Raw genomic sequence first — 12,792 nt, 5'->3', positions numbered from 1 at the left:
ACTGTTGGTTACCTGTTATCAGCTAGGTCAATGGCGCCGTCTTAGTCATAAATATCAACGGTTCGCACTTCCTTTTACAGCAACTCGTCACGCCGAAAACCGGAATTCGATTCCCCACATGGTTACAATGTGTGAAGCCAGTTTCAGGTGTACCCTGCCGTGATATTACTGGAATATTGTTACAAGCGGCGTAAAACCATACTCACTCACTCTGTTTTCGGCAGTGTGGAATATTATTGCTACTTTCTTCAGAAATGACAAATGTAAGAGCAGTCATTTTAGTTACGTCACATGCTACCTTTTACAGGACTCTCAAATATCACTGTGACCTTCTTTGGTTATGTCGAATATTAGAAGAGCAGTCACTTTAGTTATGTCAAATGTTAATGCTACCTTTTCCAGGACTCTCAAATATCACAGTTACCTTCTTCAATTATGTCAAATATTTGGATAACCTTCGTTAGTAATGTCAAATATTAGGGTTATCTTCTACACTAATATCAAATATTGGGGTTATCTTCTACACTAATATCAAATATTAGTGCTATCTTCTACACTGATATCAAATGTTAGGGTTATTCATTTCATTAATGTCAAATATTAGACTTACGTTTCTCAGTAACGTACAATATAAGCGTTATCTTCTTCAGTAACGTCAAAAATAAGATTATCTTCTACACTAATATCAAATATTAGGGTTACCTTCTTCAGTGATGTGTCACAGTACTGTTACCGTCTTCGCTAATGTCAAATATTAGGGTTCGTTTTTTCAGTAATGTCAAATTTTAGGGTTACCTTCCTCACTAACGTAAAACATTACGGTTACCATTCTTAGTAACATAAAATATTAGAATCAGTTTCTTCTACACTTATGTCAAATATTAGGGTCACCTTCGTCAGTATGTCAAATATTATGGTTACCTTTTTTCAGTAATGTCAAAAATTAGACTTAACTTTTTCAGTGTCGTCAAATATAAGGATTAACATCTTCAGAAACGTCAAATATTAGGGTCCCCTTCTTCAGTAATGTCAAATATTAGGGCTACCTTCTTCAGTAGCGACAAGACCCGTGAAGGTCCTGGTTAGAATGAACCTTCACTTCCCTGGCTGACCCGTGAAGATCCGGGATAGAATTGATCTTTAGTAACCCATGCTTTTCGTAAGAGGCGACTAACGGGATCGGGTGGTCAGGCTCGCTGGCTTGGTTGACACATGCCATCGGTTCCCAATTGCGCAGGTCGATGCTCATGCTGTTGAACACTGGATTGTCTTGTCCAGACTCGATTATTTACAGACCGCCTCAATATAGCTGGAATATTGCTGAGTGCGGCGTAACACTAAACTCACTCACACACTCAAAACTCACTCACTTGATATGTGTCCTCCTCAGATGTTATTATCACTTGTTTATCTGGTCCAGACGCGAACAAAGGCTAAAGGTTCTTAGTAACACAAAGATCTGGTCTTGAAAAATGGATCCCCGAAAGCAAGAGATAATTCGTGCACAAACGACATGCGTATCAGTTGTATTGATTTATTAAACCCGCAGCCTAGAATTGGTCTTCAGTAACCCAGGCATGTCGTAAGAGGCGACTAACGGGATCGGATGGTCAGGCTCTCTGACTTGGATGACACATTATCGTGTCCGATTCGCGTTGATAGATGCGTATGCTGTTCATCACTGTATTGTCTGGTCCAGATTCGATTATTTACAGACCGCCGCCATTTAGATGGAATATTGCTGAGTGCGGCGTAAAACTAAACTCACTGACCCACTCACTCAGTAACGTCAAATATTCGGGTTATCTTCTACACTAATGTCAATATTTTGGCTACCTTCTTCTGTAATAGCAAATATACCTGTTACCTTCTTGACTAACGTCACAAATTAGGGTTACCGTCTATATATACTTATGAATGATAAGTTAGAGCTGTAAATATGTAGTATTTTAATATTTTATTGTCTTAGACAGAGCCTATTGAAAGTATTTTAACTGAAATGTTCCGGATGACAATCTCTCTTCCGCAATGAAAAGGGTACACCAACGATTACAGTAGAAACATTAAACATTAAACATTGAACATTGAACATTAAACATTAAACATTAAACATTAAACATTAAACATTAAACATTAAACATTAAACATTAAACATTAAACATTGAACATTGAACATATTGACAACTACTTTTTCGAATCTAAACAATCAAAGCTTAATATGTACAAGCGGCTGTATATATGACTCAAAAGGTGGCTTGGTCGCTAGGAAGTGATTGCTCGGGGATGTTAGCGGTCAAGGGCGACTGATAAGAACGTGTTAAGCACGTGTTCTTAGCAGCTATGGGATAGCCAAATAGTTACAGATTTGGCTCGTCACACCAAAGGCCCTAGTTCGATTCCACTTGTAGAATTCAGTGTGCGTTGCCAGGATCTACCAAATCACTCTTCTGGAGTGGCACTGTGGCACTGTTTATGGATAAACATAAAAGCGTTTTGATACCCACTTCACTTGCTCATGGTGATGACGTGTCTGTTCGTGGTTGGCAGGCTCAGTTCAGTTCAGTGCAATAACCTTCAGATTTTGATGATGGGGGATGGCCTGGCGACAGTGTTAAGTTACAGGGCCTAGATTTTCGAAGCTCTCTCAGAACTAAGATAGTTGTAAGTTAATGGTAATGTATGGCACTTAACGACCATTTTGACACTAAGAGAGCTTCGTAAATCTAGGTCCTGGCCACGGATTCATGCGTTGTGTGTATGGGTGTAAAATGCAACATTGTATACCCAAGTTCGAGGAAATGCAGCATTTGTTATCACGTCATTTTCACGTCACTTAGCTCAGATGCAGCGTTCTTGATCAACGTCATTTTCACGGAGCTTAGCTCAGATGCAGCGTTCGAAATAATCGTTGACCCGAAGGCCCAGCGCCGGTTGTCATTGCATTGGGCCGGCAGTTTCAAATATGTGCTGGCGTTTGTGGCCTTCGTTAAATTATCTGCACTTTTTTTCGGGAATCTTTCATGATCCACCATGTTACGGTAACTTACAGTTTCACTTTCTGGTATTTCAGCGCTTTGCGCACAGAAATGCCATGATCTTTCACTCAGCGCCATAGCCTTCGTTAATTGATGAACATGTAAAACATCTTAACTATGAAAGACAATACAATATAAACGAAAACAGGCTATAGATTGCCAACAACTGAAGGTAAATCACCATATTGTAGATATTAAGCAACTGTTTAAGTGCTCAAGATTACTGATGCGGATGCTGGCATGTCCTTGATGATTGCAAGATATGATTTTGCTGATAGTCTTGTCTCCAGATCACAGAAATACTCGCACAAAACTCCTCTTCTGTAGAGATTACACTGGCTTCCCACGTAAGACAGAATCCAATATCAACTGATCCTTCTTGTTTTCAAGTGTCTCACTAACCTTGCTCCAAAGTATCTATCTGACCTGATCACCAGATATCAGCCCAACCGAAGTCACCGATCTTGGTCTTCTTATTGTCCCACACTCTTAGTCCAGTACCAGGTTTTGGGATCGATCATTTCAGGTGGCGGGACCCACTCTCTGGAATCAACTTCCACTGGAGTCAAGGACAGTTAACAACATCTAGATTTTCAAATCTAAATTGAAGACATACCTTTTAAAGAAAATATACAGTGTCTAACTTTTCATTCTCGAGTTGCTCGGAAAGCGGTACTGAGCAGTACTTTGTTTTCTTTTCTAATTTTTAGTTTTACGCCATACTCAGCAATATTCCAGCTATATGGCGGCAGTCTGTAAATAATCGAGACTGGACCAGACAATCCAGTGATCAACAGCATGAGCATCGATCTACGCCATTGGGAACCGATGACATGTTGACAGCCTGACCACCCGATCCCGTTAGTCGCCTCTTACGACAAGCATGGCTTACTGAAGGCCAATATTCTAACCCGGACCTTCACGGGTCACTTTGTTTTCCACTGAGTACAAAGCAAATAGATGTCAAAGTAATTTGAGGTCGTGGAGAAGTTTCAATAGTCGGACGAAAGAGTTTAGTTTTACGCCGCTTTATTTTAGCCATATTTCAACAATATCCCAACGGGAACACCAGAAATGGGCCTCACAATTTGTGCCCATTTGGGGAGTCTTCGGCATGACGAGGTAAATCTACAGTACGTTTGCTACCTGCATGTACCTAAGCTGGATTTACATCATTCGTTCAGGTGTTGGTGATTTTTGCAGAAATTATACATAGATTAAAGTACCCCTTTCATTTCAGGCCGTCCCGCACCGCAGAAATGTTTACGTTGGGTTTAACCCAACTGTCCGTACTCAAAGCCATACGATGATCATATGAATGTGTATCATTTTACGCTGCTTTCAGCAACGTTTCAGCAATGTTTCAGCAATATCACAGCGCGGGATAATGGAAATTCGCCTCACACATTGTAACCTTGTTTGGAAACGAACTCAGGTCCGTGACACTCAGGTTAAAATACTAAGGTGCCTATCCGCTCAGGTCATGATCGCGTATACTTTTGCACTGCTTGTATATCAACTACACTCGTGTAGAGTAAGTAGGCTAGCGTCCCCCTCAGAAGATGATTCATGTCGTACTTGAGGGTGCTCCAGATAAGGGTTTGAGTTGCCGAGTGTTTACTCACATGCTATCAAACATGTATTAGTTAAGAAAAGGCTCGAAATCAAGTTGGCTATGGTGATATAATCTGCTTACTGTATTCAAGTATGCAGCTTATCAGGAGCTCTGTCACATACAGGAAGGCGGGGTAGCCTAGTGGTTAAAGCGTTCACTCGTCACGCCGAAGACCCGTTTTCGATTCTCCACACGGGTACAATGCGTGAAGCCCATTTCTTTTGTCCCCCGCCACGGTATTGCTGGAATATTGCTAAAAGCGACGATAAACTAAACTCACTTGCTCACTGTCGCATACAACGAATAACCCAAGGCGTGAGAGATGACATACCCGTGCTGGTGTGGGATCGCTGATGATAAAGCTTAGTCGTTACATACTACTAGAATGACACCTAGTCTCTGAAACATTATACTTTCGATACAAACAATGAAACTTCTTTTAAATTTTAAAGAATTGACATTGGAGAATCAGAAATATCTAAACCTGACTCATTTAAGGCTATTGTGTTTCACTTACGGCTTGCTGGACTGACTGACTGAGTTTGGTTTTACGCCGCTTTTAGCAATATTCCAGCAACATCACGGCGGGGGACACCAGAAATGGGCTTCACACATTGTACCCATGTGGGGATTCGAACCCGGGTCTTCGGCGTGACGAGCCAACGCTTTAACCACTAGGCTACCCCACCGCCCCTTGTTAAAACTAAAACATATCTACCTGTGAACTGGAAAGGAGGGCTCAAATGTGCTTAAAGCGGCACAAAACCGACTGACACACTTACACGCTGGGTTTGTGGATTTGTGTGATGGGAATGTCGGTCCAGGAAGCAGTAAGTGAGTTAACAGTTAAAGTCACATCGGCAATATTTCAGCCATGTCATGACTAAATCAAATTATAGATTTACAAGGATTTGTTTGAAGGGTGGGATGAGTGAGTTAAATGTAAAATGTAAACATGTCCTCAACGAAGGACAGTAAAACAACTAGATTATCACAGATATTAATTTCAAACTAGTTATTAAATCTAAAATAATTTAACTATACATGACGATGCAATATAAAAACAGGCTGCAGATCGCCAGCAATTGAAGGTAGATCACCATACTAGGGACCATGAGGACTTACAGCATCTTTGATACCTGCATGGACCCTAGCTGGATTAAACCATCGCCTCAGCCGCTGGCGATTGTAGGAAATCCAGGAAGCAGAACAGATGCAAGCATCTGGACGCAAAGATTCATTGGGGACCAGAAAGAACCTTCAAGTTGACAAACAATAAGATAAGCGATGATATTTGAGCATGGATGCTAAGTAAACTGCTGTTTGTTTGCATTGTCAGCGCTGATGTTTCCAGAGCAGGAAACTTCCTTCATACAAAGTTATGCTATCGCTGCTATTGAGATAACAGACTCATCATCACTGCAGAAAATTCACAATGATGCAGTCACATATTATAAGCTGTCGACGATAGCCTACGAGCTGTAAAGGAGCAAGGATTTTTTTCTCGTATATTTGATTCGAAATGTATTAGGACGGCTTTATTATCTGTTTCTCATCGCCCGACCTACCCTACTAATGTTATTGCCGACCCCCGCCATTGTCTTATCGACGTGCTAAATAAGTTATCACCCAATTACTTCATGACATGTTTCTCATTAGTTTAACAATATATTGTATGATTTATGGCATCCCATGTAATCTTTAGTAATCTGCGCACTATTGAGGAACACAATGACAACCCGGAACCTTATAAACTTATAGCAAAGTCATCCTTTGAAATGGTGATTTTGATATGGAAAAAGGACCACCGACAAATGTCGCAAGAACACGCAGAAATATATGGAACCGACTGAGTGTGAAAAGAAACCAGTAGAGAGAGATGAGAGAAAATCATTGTCAAGTATTACACTCAACGGGGAGTATAACAGTATTTTATTCACGTTTGCGTGAGTACACATGTGAGCACATGGTCGCCATGCTGTTCGCTGTTCGTGCGCATGCGTGCTCGTGGAGTCCTCCTTAATACCTCAACAGGGACCATTAATTTAGCTATTCTGCCACTGCTGTCCCGATACATCACATTTCTCCCTTCTTTAGATATGAGATATACAATAAATTGAAATTATTAATTAACTTCAACTCAATTAAAGTCTCTTGTGTTAATAAAGCTTATTTGAATGAAACTAAAACTTTAAAAGTCTTTTGACTAGAACTATGTCAGAACACTGATTTTTACAGTCTACAAGTCAAGTCGCACAGGAGCTTGAGGGGCTCGACAAGAGCGCCGCAGAATGACAGTCTCTGATTTGTCCGATGACTGTGTCACCTTTACTGTAGTGCCATAGTTAGTCGTCGGCACCTCATCCTGCGTTGTTGGAATGCTGGTTGGAGTTGCCTGCATGTTGTCCAGCTGTCGAGTAGGAGTGACTGTCTCCGGAATCACTTCAGATCTGTGCTCTGGTGCTTCAAAGCGTTGTTTCATGTGATCCATGTGTCGCCGTACCTCGCGACCATCAGCCAGATGAACATCACAGATGGAACTGACTATTTTTTCAGCACAGTTCCCGGGATCCACCTCTGACCACTGCCAAAGTTAGTGACATAGACAAAATCACCAACTTGAAAGGTCTTGGTGTGTGCATGATCATCTTTATAGGCCTTTTGTTTACTCTGGTGTCGCACAATTTTCCTGACCTCATCAGGATGGACCAAATCCAGACTGGTTCTCATTCTTCTCCCTATCATTAGCTCAGCAGGAGACTTCCCTGTGATGGAGTGAAGTAGTGTACGGTATCTGAATAGGAACCGAGTTACCTTCGAATCTACTATACCGCCGTTCATTTTCTTGATTCCCTCTTTCAGGGTCTGAACCGATCTCTCTACAAGGCCATTTGATCCTGGATGGTATGTAGGGGTGAAGATGTGTTCGATTCCGTTTTTGTCCATGAACATCTTGAACTCAGTACTGGAAAAACATGTGCCATTGTCTGATACTACAGTCTTTGGGAGGCCAAAGATTGCGAAACTTTCTTGACGCTTCTGAATGGTTGCTGCGGATGTTGCTGAGTTTGATACGTGTACGTCAATCCATTTGGAATGAGCATCTACTATAACTAGATACATCTTTCCCATCAGATGACCGGCATAATCGATGTGCAGTCGTTGCCAGAGGCCACTGGGATACTCCCACGGATGAATGTTCACCGGAGGGGTGGCTTTCCCATTCACCTGACATGTGTCGCAGGTCTTCACCTTCCCTTCAATTTCCTGATCCATACCTGGCCACCATACATAGTGGCGTGAAAACATCTTCATTTTCACCATTCCTGGATGTCCCTCATGTAACAGTTCAAGTATCTGTACGCGACCTTGTTCAGGTACAACAACACGTTGTCCCCAAAGTATCACGCCACCGTGTGAACTCAGTTCATTTCGTCGTGAGAAGAACTGTCTCATCGAATCGTCATTCACTGATGATGGCCATCCACTGTTGGTGAATCTTCTCACCCGTGAAAGCAGTGGATCGTGGTTCGTCCATGCAGCTATGACTGTGGCAGTCACTGGCGTTGAATCCAAGAATTCTAGTAGATTCAACGTTTCTGGAGGAGTGGGAACCGAGGAAGGAGCATTGTGTAGTGGTAACCTACTCATGGCATCCGCATGACCAAGATCCTTTCCTGGAGTGTAGACGAAGGAGTAGCTGTAGGCAGACAGGGTTATTGCCCACCTCTGGATACGCGGAGAAGACATAGCCGAAATGCCTCTCTTTTCTCCAAACAGGAACTGGAGGGTTTGTGGTCATTTGACATCAGAAAGTGTCTCCCGTAGAGATACTGGTGGAATCTTTTAATTCCAAATATGACAGAGAGTCCCTCTTTTTCGATTTGAGAGTACCCTTTTTCTGCCTGGTTGAGTGTTCGTGAAGCAAATGATATGGGACGCTGGGACCCATCAGGCATCTTGTGAGAGAGGACTGCACCCAGTCCGTACTGTGATGCGTCCGTAGCAAGAATAAGTTCTTTCTCACTGTCAAAGTGCACCAGGACTTCTGCTGAGTTAAGAAGTCTTTTTGCTTCTATGAAAGCATCGTTCTGTTTGGCACCCCATAGCCACTTAATGTCCTTTTTCAGAAGGTAGTGTAGAGGAGCTAGGACCGTTGATAGGTTTTGCAAGAATTTCCCATAGTAATTTAGTAAACCCAGAAATGACTTAAGTTCAGTAATGTTTGTAGGAGCAGGGGATCTTTGATGGCATCCACTTTCTCTGGTAGTGGGTGTAGGCCCTCCGCACTGATTCTATGCCATAAATACACAACATCTGGAGCTTTGAAAACACACTTTTCTTTCTTGATCCTTACGCCTGCTGTTAAAAGTTTCTCCAACACAGTGGTGAGGTTCTCCATGTGTTTGGTATCATCCTGACCTGAGATGATGATATCATCCTGGTAACCACCAGTCATAGGAATGTTCTGTAAGAGATTGTCTATGCAGCGCTGGAATATGCCCGGTGAGGATGAAATTCCAAAAGGCAATCTGTTGAATCTGAACAACCCTCTATGGGTGTTTATGGTTGTGTAGTCCTTCGACTTCTCGTCGATAGGAAGCTGGAGCAAGGCGTCACGGAGGTCTATCTTTGTGAACGATTTTCCTCCAGAAAGTTTTGCGTACAGATCTTCGATCCTTGGAATTGGGTATGGGTCTGGCTTGCATGCTTGGTTCACTGTGACTTTGTAGTCTCCACAGAGTCTCACTGTTTGATCTGACTTGAGTACAGGGACTATCGGAGTGGCCCACTCCGAGTGTTGTACTGGTTCTATTATTCCTTCTGCAAGGAGACGGTCAAGTTCTTTGTCGACCTTTTCCTTCATGGCATAATTAAGTGGTCGTGCTTTGAGAAACACTGGCTTTGCATCTGGTGGAATGTATATATCTTACCAACCATACCCTTGATTCCACCTTGTTCCTGGAAAATATGTGAGTATGTCTGGAGCACATCCTCGATGTCCTGGGGAGAAGATGATACATTGTTCAGTTCATCAAAACGTGTCACATTGAACAGTCGAATCCAATTTCTTCCGAACAGACTGGGTCTCTCACCTCTGGCTACGAGGAGTTGTGATGTAACTGTTTGGTTCTGGAATGTGATGTTTACCTCTGCACATCCTATCAAGTCCACAATGTTTCCCGTGTAACCCCGTAGGATTAATGAACTTTCTTTGAGCTGAGGGGCTTGTTCTGTCTTCCAAATGCTCTTGAACGTTTTAAGACTCATGATGGAGATGCTTGCACCTGTGTCAAATAGCATGGTTACGGACTGGCCGTTGAGATGTACTGTTATCATGATTGGTTGAGACATTGGTTCACTTATGGTGTAAAGTTCATATTCTTCTTCTGCTTCACTTATGTCTGACTGATCGACATTCTCGAGAAGATTTGCTTGGTGGCCTTGTCTCCGCTTACGTTTGAAACAAGCACGTTTGATATGTCCTTTGATGTGACAATAACTGCACTCCACATCCACATATTTGCATTGATCAGGGTTATGTGAGTCGTCTCCACACCTAAAGCACTTGCGTCCTTTCCCCTTATCATGTGAAGGTTGAGGTCTGTCCTTTCTATTGAACTTGTGTGAACTGTCTCTTGGTTTTGAATACTGTTTCTTCTTTACAAAGTTTATGTCTGCAGATGCTTGATCTTTCTTTCCTGCTGGATTCTGAATGTCAACAATATTCTTAGCTGCCATCTCCATACCTTGAGCAATTTCTAAAGCACGTTTGTAGTTTAATCCTGCTTCAAACAAAAGTCTCTTCTGAATTGCATCATTAGCAACACCACATACTATCCTGTCCCTCAACATTTTCTCCAATTCTGTCCCATAATCACAATATTCGGCTAAGCGCCGTACTTCTGCCACATATTCAGAAATAGACTGACCTGGCTGACGAAAGCATGTGTTGAATTTGTACCTCTGCACAATAGCCGACGGTCGTGGATCGTGATGAGTTTGAACAACTTCCACAAGTTCTTCAAAAGGTTTATCCTTTGGCGTGGCAGGAGATATCAAATTCCGAATGAGTCCATATGTCTTTGGTCCCACACAACTGATGAGAATCGACCTCCGTATGTCAGCGTCGTCAATCTTGTTTGCCGTGAAGTGTGCTTCGAGCCGTTCGGTGTAACAAGTCCAGGTTTCCACAGCTGGGTTAAATTCTCCAAACTTACTGCAGTCAGACATCGTAGAGATGGTTGGAGAGGTTTCACCTCGTCGCCAATTATGTCAAGTATTACACTCAACGGGGAGTATAACAGTATTTTATTCACGTTTGCGTGAGTACACATGTGAGCATATGGTCGCCATGCTGTTCGCTGTTCGTGCGCATACGTGCTCGGGGAGTCCTCCTTAATACCTCAACAGGGACCATTAATTTAGCTATTCTGCCACTGCTGACCCGATACATCACAATCATGAAAATGATGATGAAGTGGTCGCGAAGGTTCCAGTATTTTTCCAATCAGGAAACAAAAGAAATGTGAGGCTGGGACACGTTAACAACATACCTTTCACACTGGAGGAGTAGTGCGGGCCTTTACATCGACCGAGACCAACTACTGTCAAGTTTCCAACTCTGGTATGAGCCGATTCTGTCTTGTGTTAAAGTTGTAGTTGGAGAGTGAGTTACAATTTTACGTCACATCGGAAATGGTTCAACAAATTTGACATTAAAAAGAATATACATGTGTATTATATAAACCTGTCAACGAAGGACAGTAAAACAACTAGAATGTCATAGTTGGAATTAGAAGATAAAGCTACTCTCTTTTCAATTTTGCAAGACCGCTAAATGTAATGTAAAAAACAGAGTAGCTTTATCTTCATTCTAGCACGACTGATAAGCGTTTTAAAACCGAACTGGTTGGCTCGCAAGAACACAAGGCGCGAAGGGGCCTTTTTCCTGGAAATCGCTTGGAATCGTCCCGTTGAGGGACAGGTTGTGTAATGAACAAAATAAGGCATTTTCAACAACATAAATGCTTTATTTCAGGAACCAGTATGCTTGTATTTCTAACAAGTAGCATACATAAATAAAAAAAATACAGTTTATACTGTGAACAAGAATAATTATTTGATTTTTCTCTAGCGAATTATTGATCTCCCCTACTGTATGACAATCGACTCGCCCAAATTCAAGCCGTGAACTCGCTAAGTTTAGTCGCCGCTAACTTTATTAACGGAAATAATTGTTGATAACCACTCTACTATTTCCAATATGGAAAAGACCTGACATGCCACGTTTTATGTGGGATACATGGACAGTGGAAGTGGAAGGACTGGGCATTACGGACGCGGTCAGGTTAGGACGTGTGGGCCGACGTGTGTTGTCGATGTCAAATTCTTCTTCAAACTGTTCGCTTTATACTTCAAAGACACCAAAGATGCTGCCGAGATAGAAATTGCCGATGTCCGACATGTTTGTGTACAAACAATGATCAACGAGTTCGTTGTATTCATACGCGGTGAATCGTCACTTTAATTAGCGGTCTTAAACTGCCATTTCAGTACGGTTTTGATGAGCTCTCAGCCAATCAGAATTGAGTATCACACAATGTCGTGCTAGAATTAAGAATAGCGGGTAACATTAAGATAATAACACTATTTGGACAATACACAATATAAAACAGGATATACATCGCCAGCAATTGAAGGGTGATCCCCATGCTAGACTGACTGACTGACTGAGTTTAGTTTTACGCCGCTTTTAGCAATATTCCAGCAATATCACGGCGGGGGGACACCAGAAATGGGCTTAACACATTGTGCCCATGTGGGGAATCGAACCCGGGTCTTTGGCGTGACGAGCCAACGCTTTAACCACTAGGCTACCCCACCGCCCCCCCCCCCATGCTAGAGACCATGGGGACTTACATTACTTTTGCTACCTGCATGGACCCGAGCTGGATTTATATCATCTCTTCAGCCGCTGGCGATTGTAGTCAAATTTAGCCATAATTTAAAATCACAAAAATTCTACGTTTAAAAATGTGGTTGTTTAAAGGAGAATACTAACGTAAACAAAACTTTTCATAGGGGTAAAGTCATTCTAAAAGTCACCTTCCGTGCTTAAAATTGAACAAAACGTTTGTA

At 42.2% G+C, this 12,792-nt stretch overlaps 1 protein-coding gene across 1 annotated transcript; it reads right to left on the bottom strand.

Moving 5' to 3' along the window:
* Positions 1–6,889: 6,889 nt before the first annotated feature.
* On the bottom strand, positions 6,890–9,517 carry LOC124256990 (uncharacterized protein K02A2.6-like). The gene is made up of 3 exons (XM_046690955.1): positions 9,008–9,517; positions 7,465–8,433; positions 6,890–7,234 (listed from the first exon to the last, which is right to left on the bottom strand). The coding sequence occupies exons 1-3, from the start codon at positions 9,515–9,517 to the stop codon at positions 6,890–6,892; spliced, it is 1,824 nt and encodes a 607-aa protein (XP_046546911.1).
* Between the last annotated feature and the right edge of the window lie 3,275 nt (positions 9,518–12,792).

Source organism: Haliotis rubra, unplaced genomic scaffold (assembly GCF_003918875.1).
Source record: "Haliotis rubra isolate DU_JTF1 unplaced genomic scaffold, ASM391887v1 Scf647, whole genome shotgun sequence".
Taxonomy (NCBI): Eukaryota; Metazoa; Mollusca; class Gastropoda; order Lepetellida; family Haliotidae; genus Haliotis; species Haliotis rubra.
Note: the sequence above shows the minus strand (reverse complement) of the source record. Positions and strands in the feature narration are given on the sequence as shown.

What these genes read in the sequence shown, in the direction of transcription:
- LOC124256990 (XM_046690955.1), bottom strand. Translation starts at nt 9,517, where the DNA reads ATGAAGGAAAAGGTCGACAAAGAACTTGACCGTCTCCTTGCAGAAGGA. An exon ending in AGAAACTTTTAACAGCAGGC is followed by an intron (nt 8,434 to 9,007) that starts GTAAGGATCAAG and finishes CAAACCCTCCAG; the next exon opens with TTCCTGTTTGGAGAAAAGAG. An exon ending in GCGGTATAGTAGATTCGAAG is followed by an intron (nt 7,235 to 7,464) that starts GTAACTCGGTTC and finishes TAACTTTGGCAG; the next exon opens with TGGTCAGAGGTGGATCCCGG.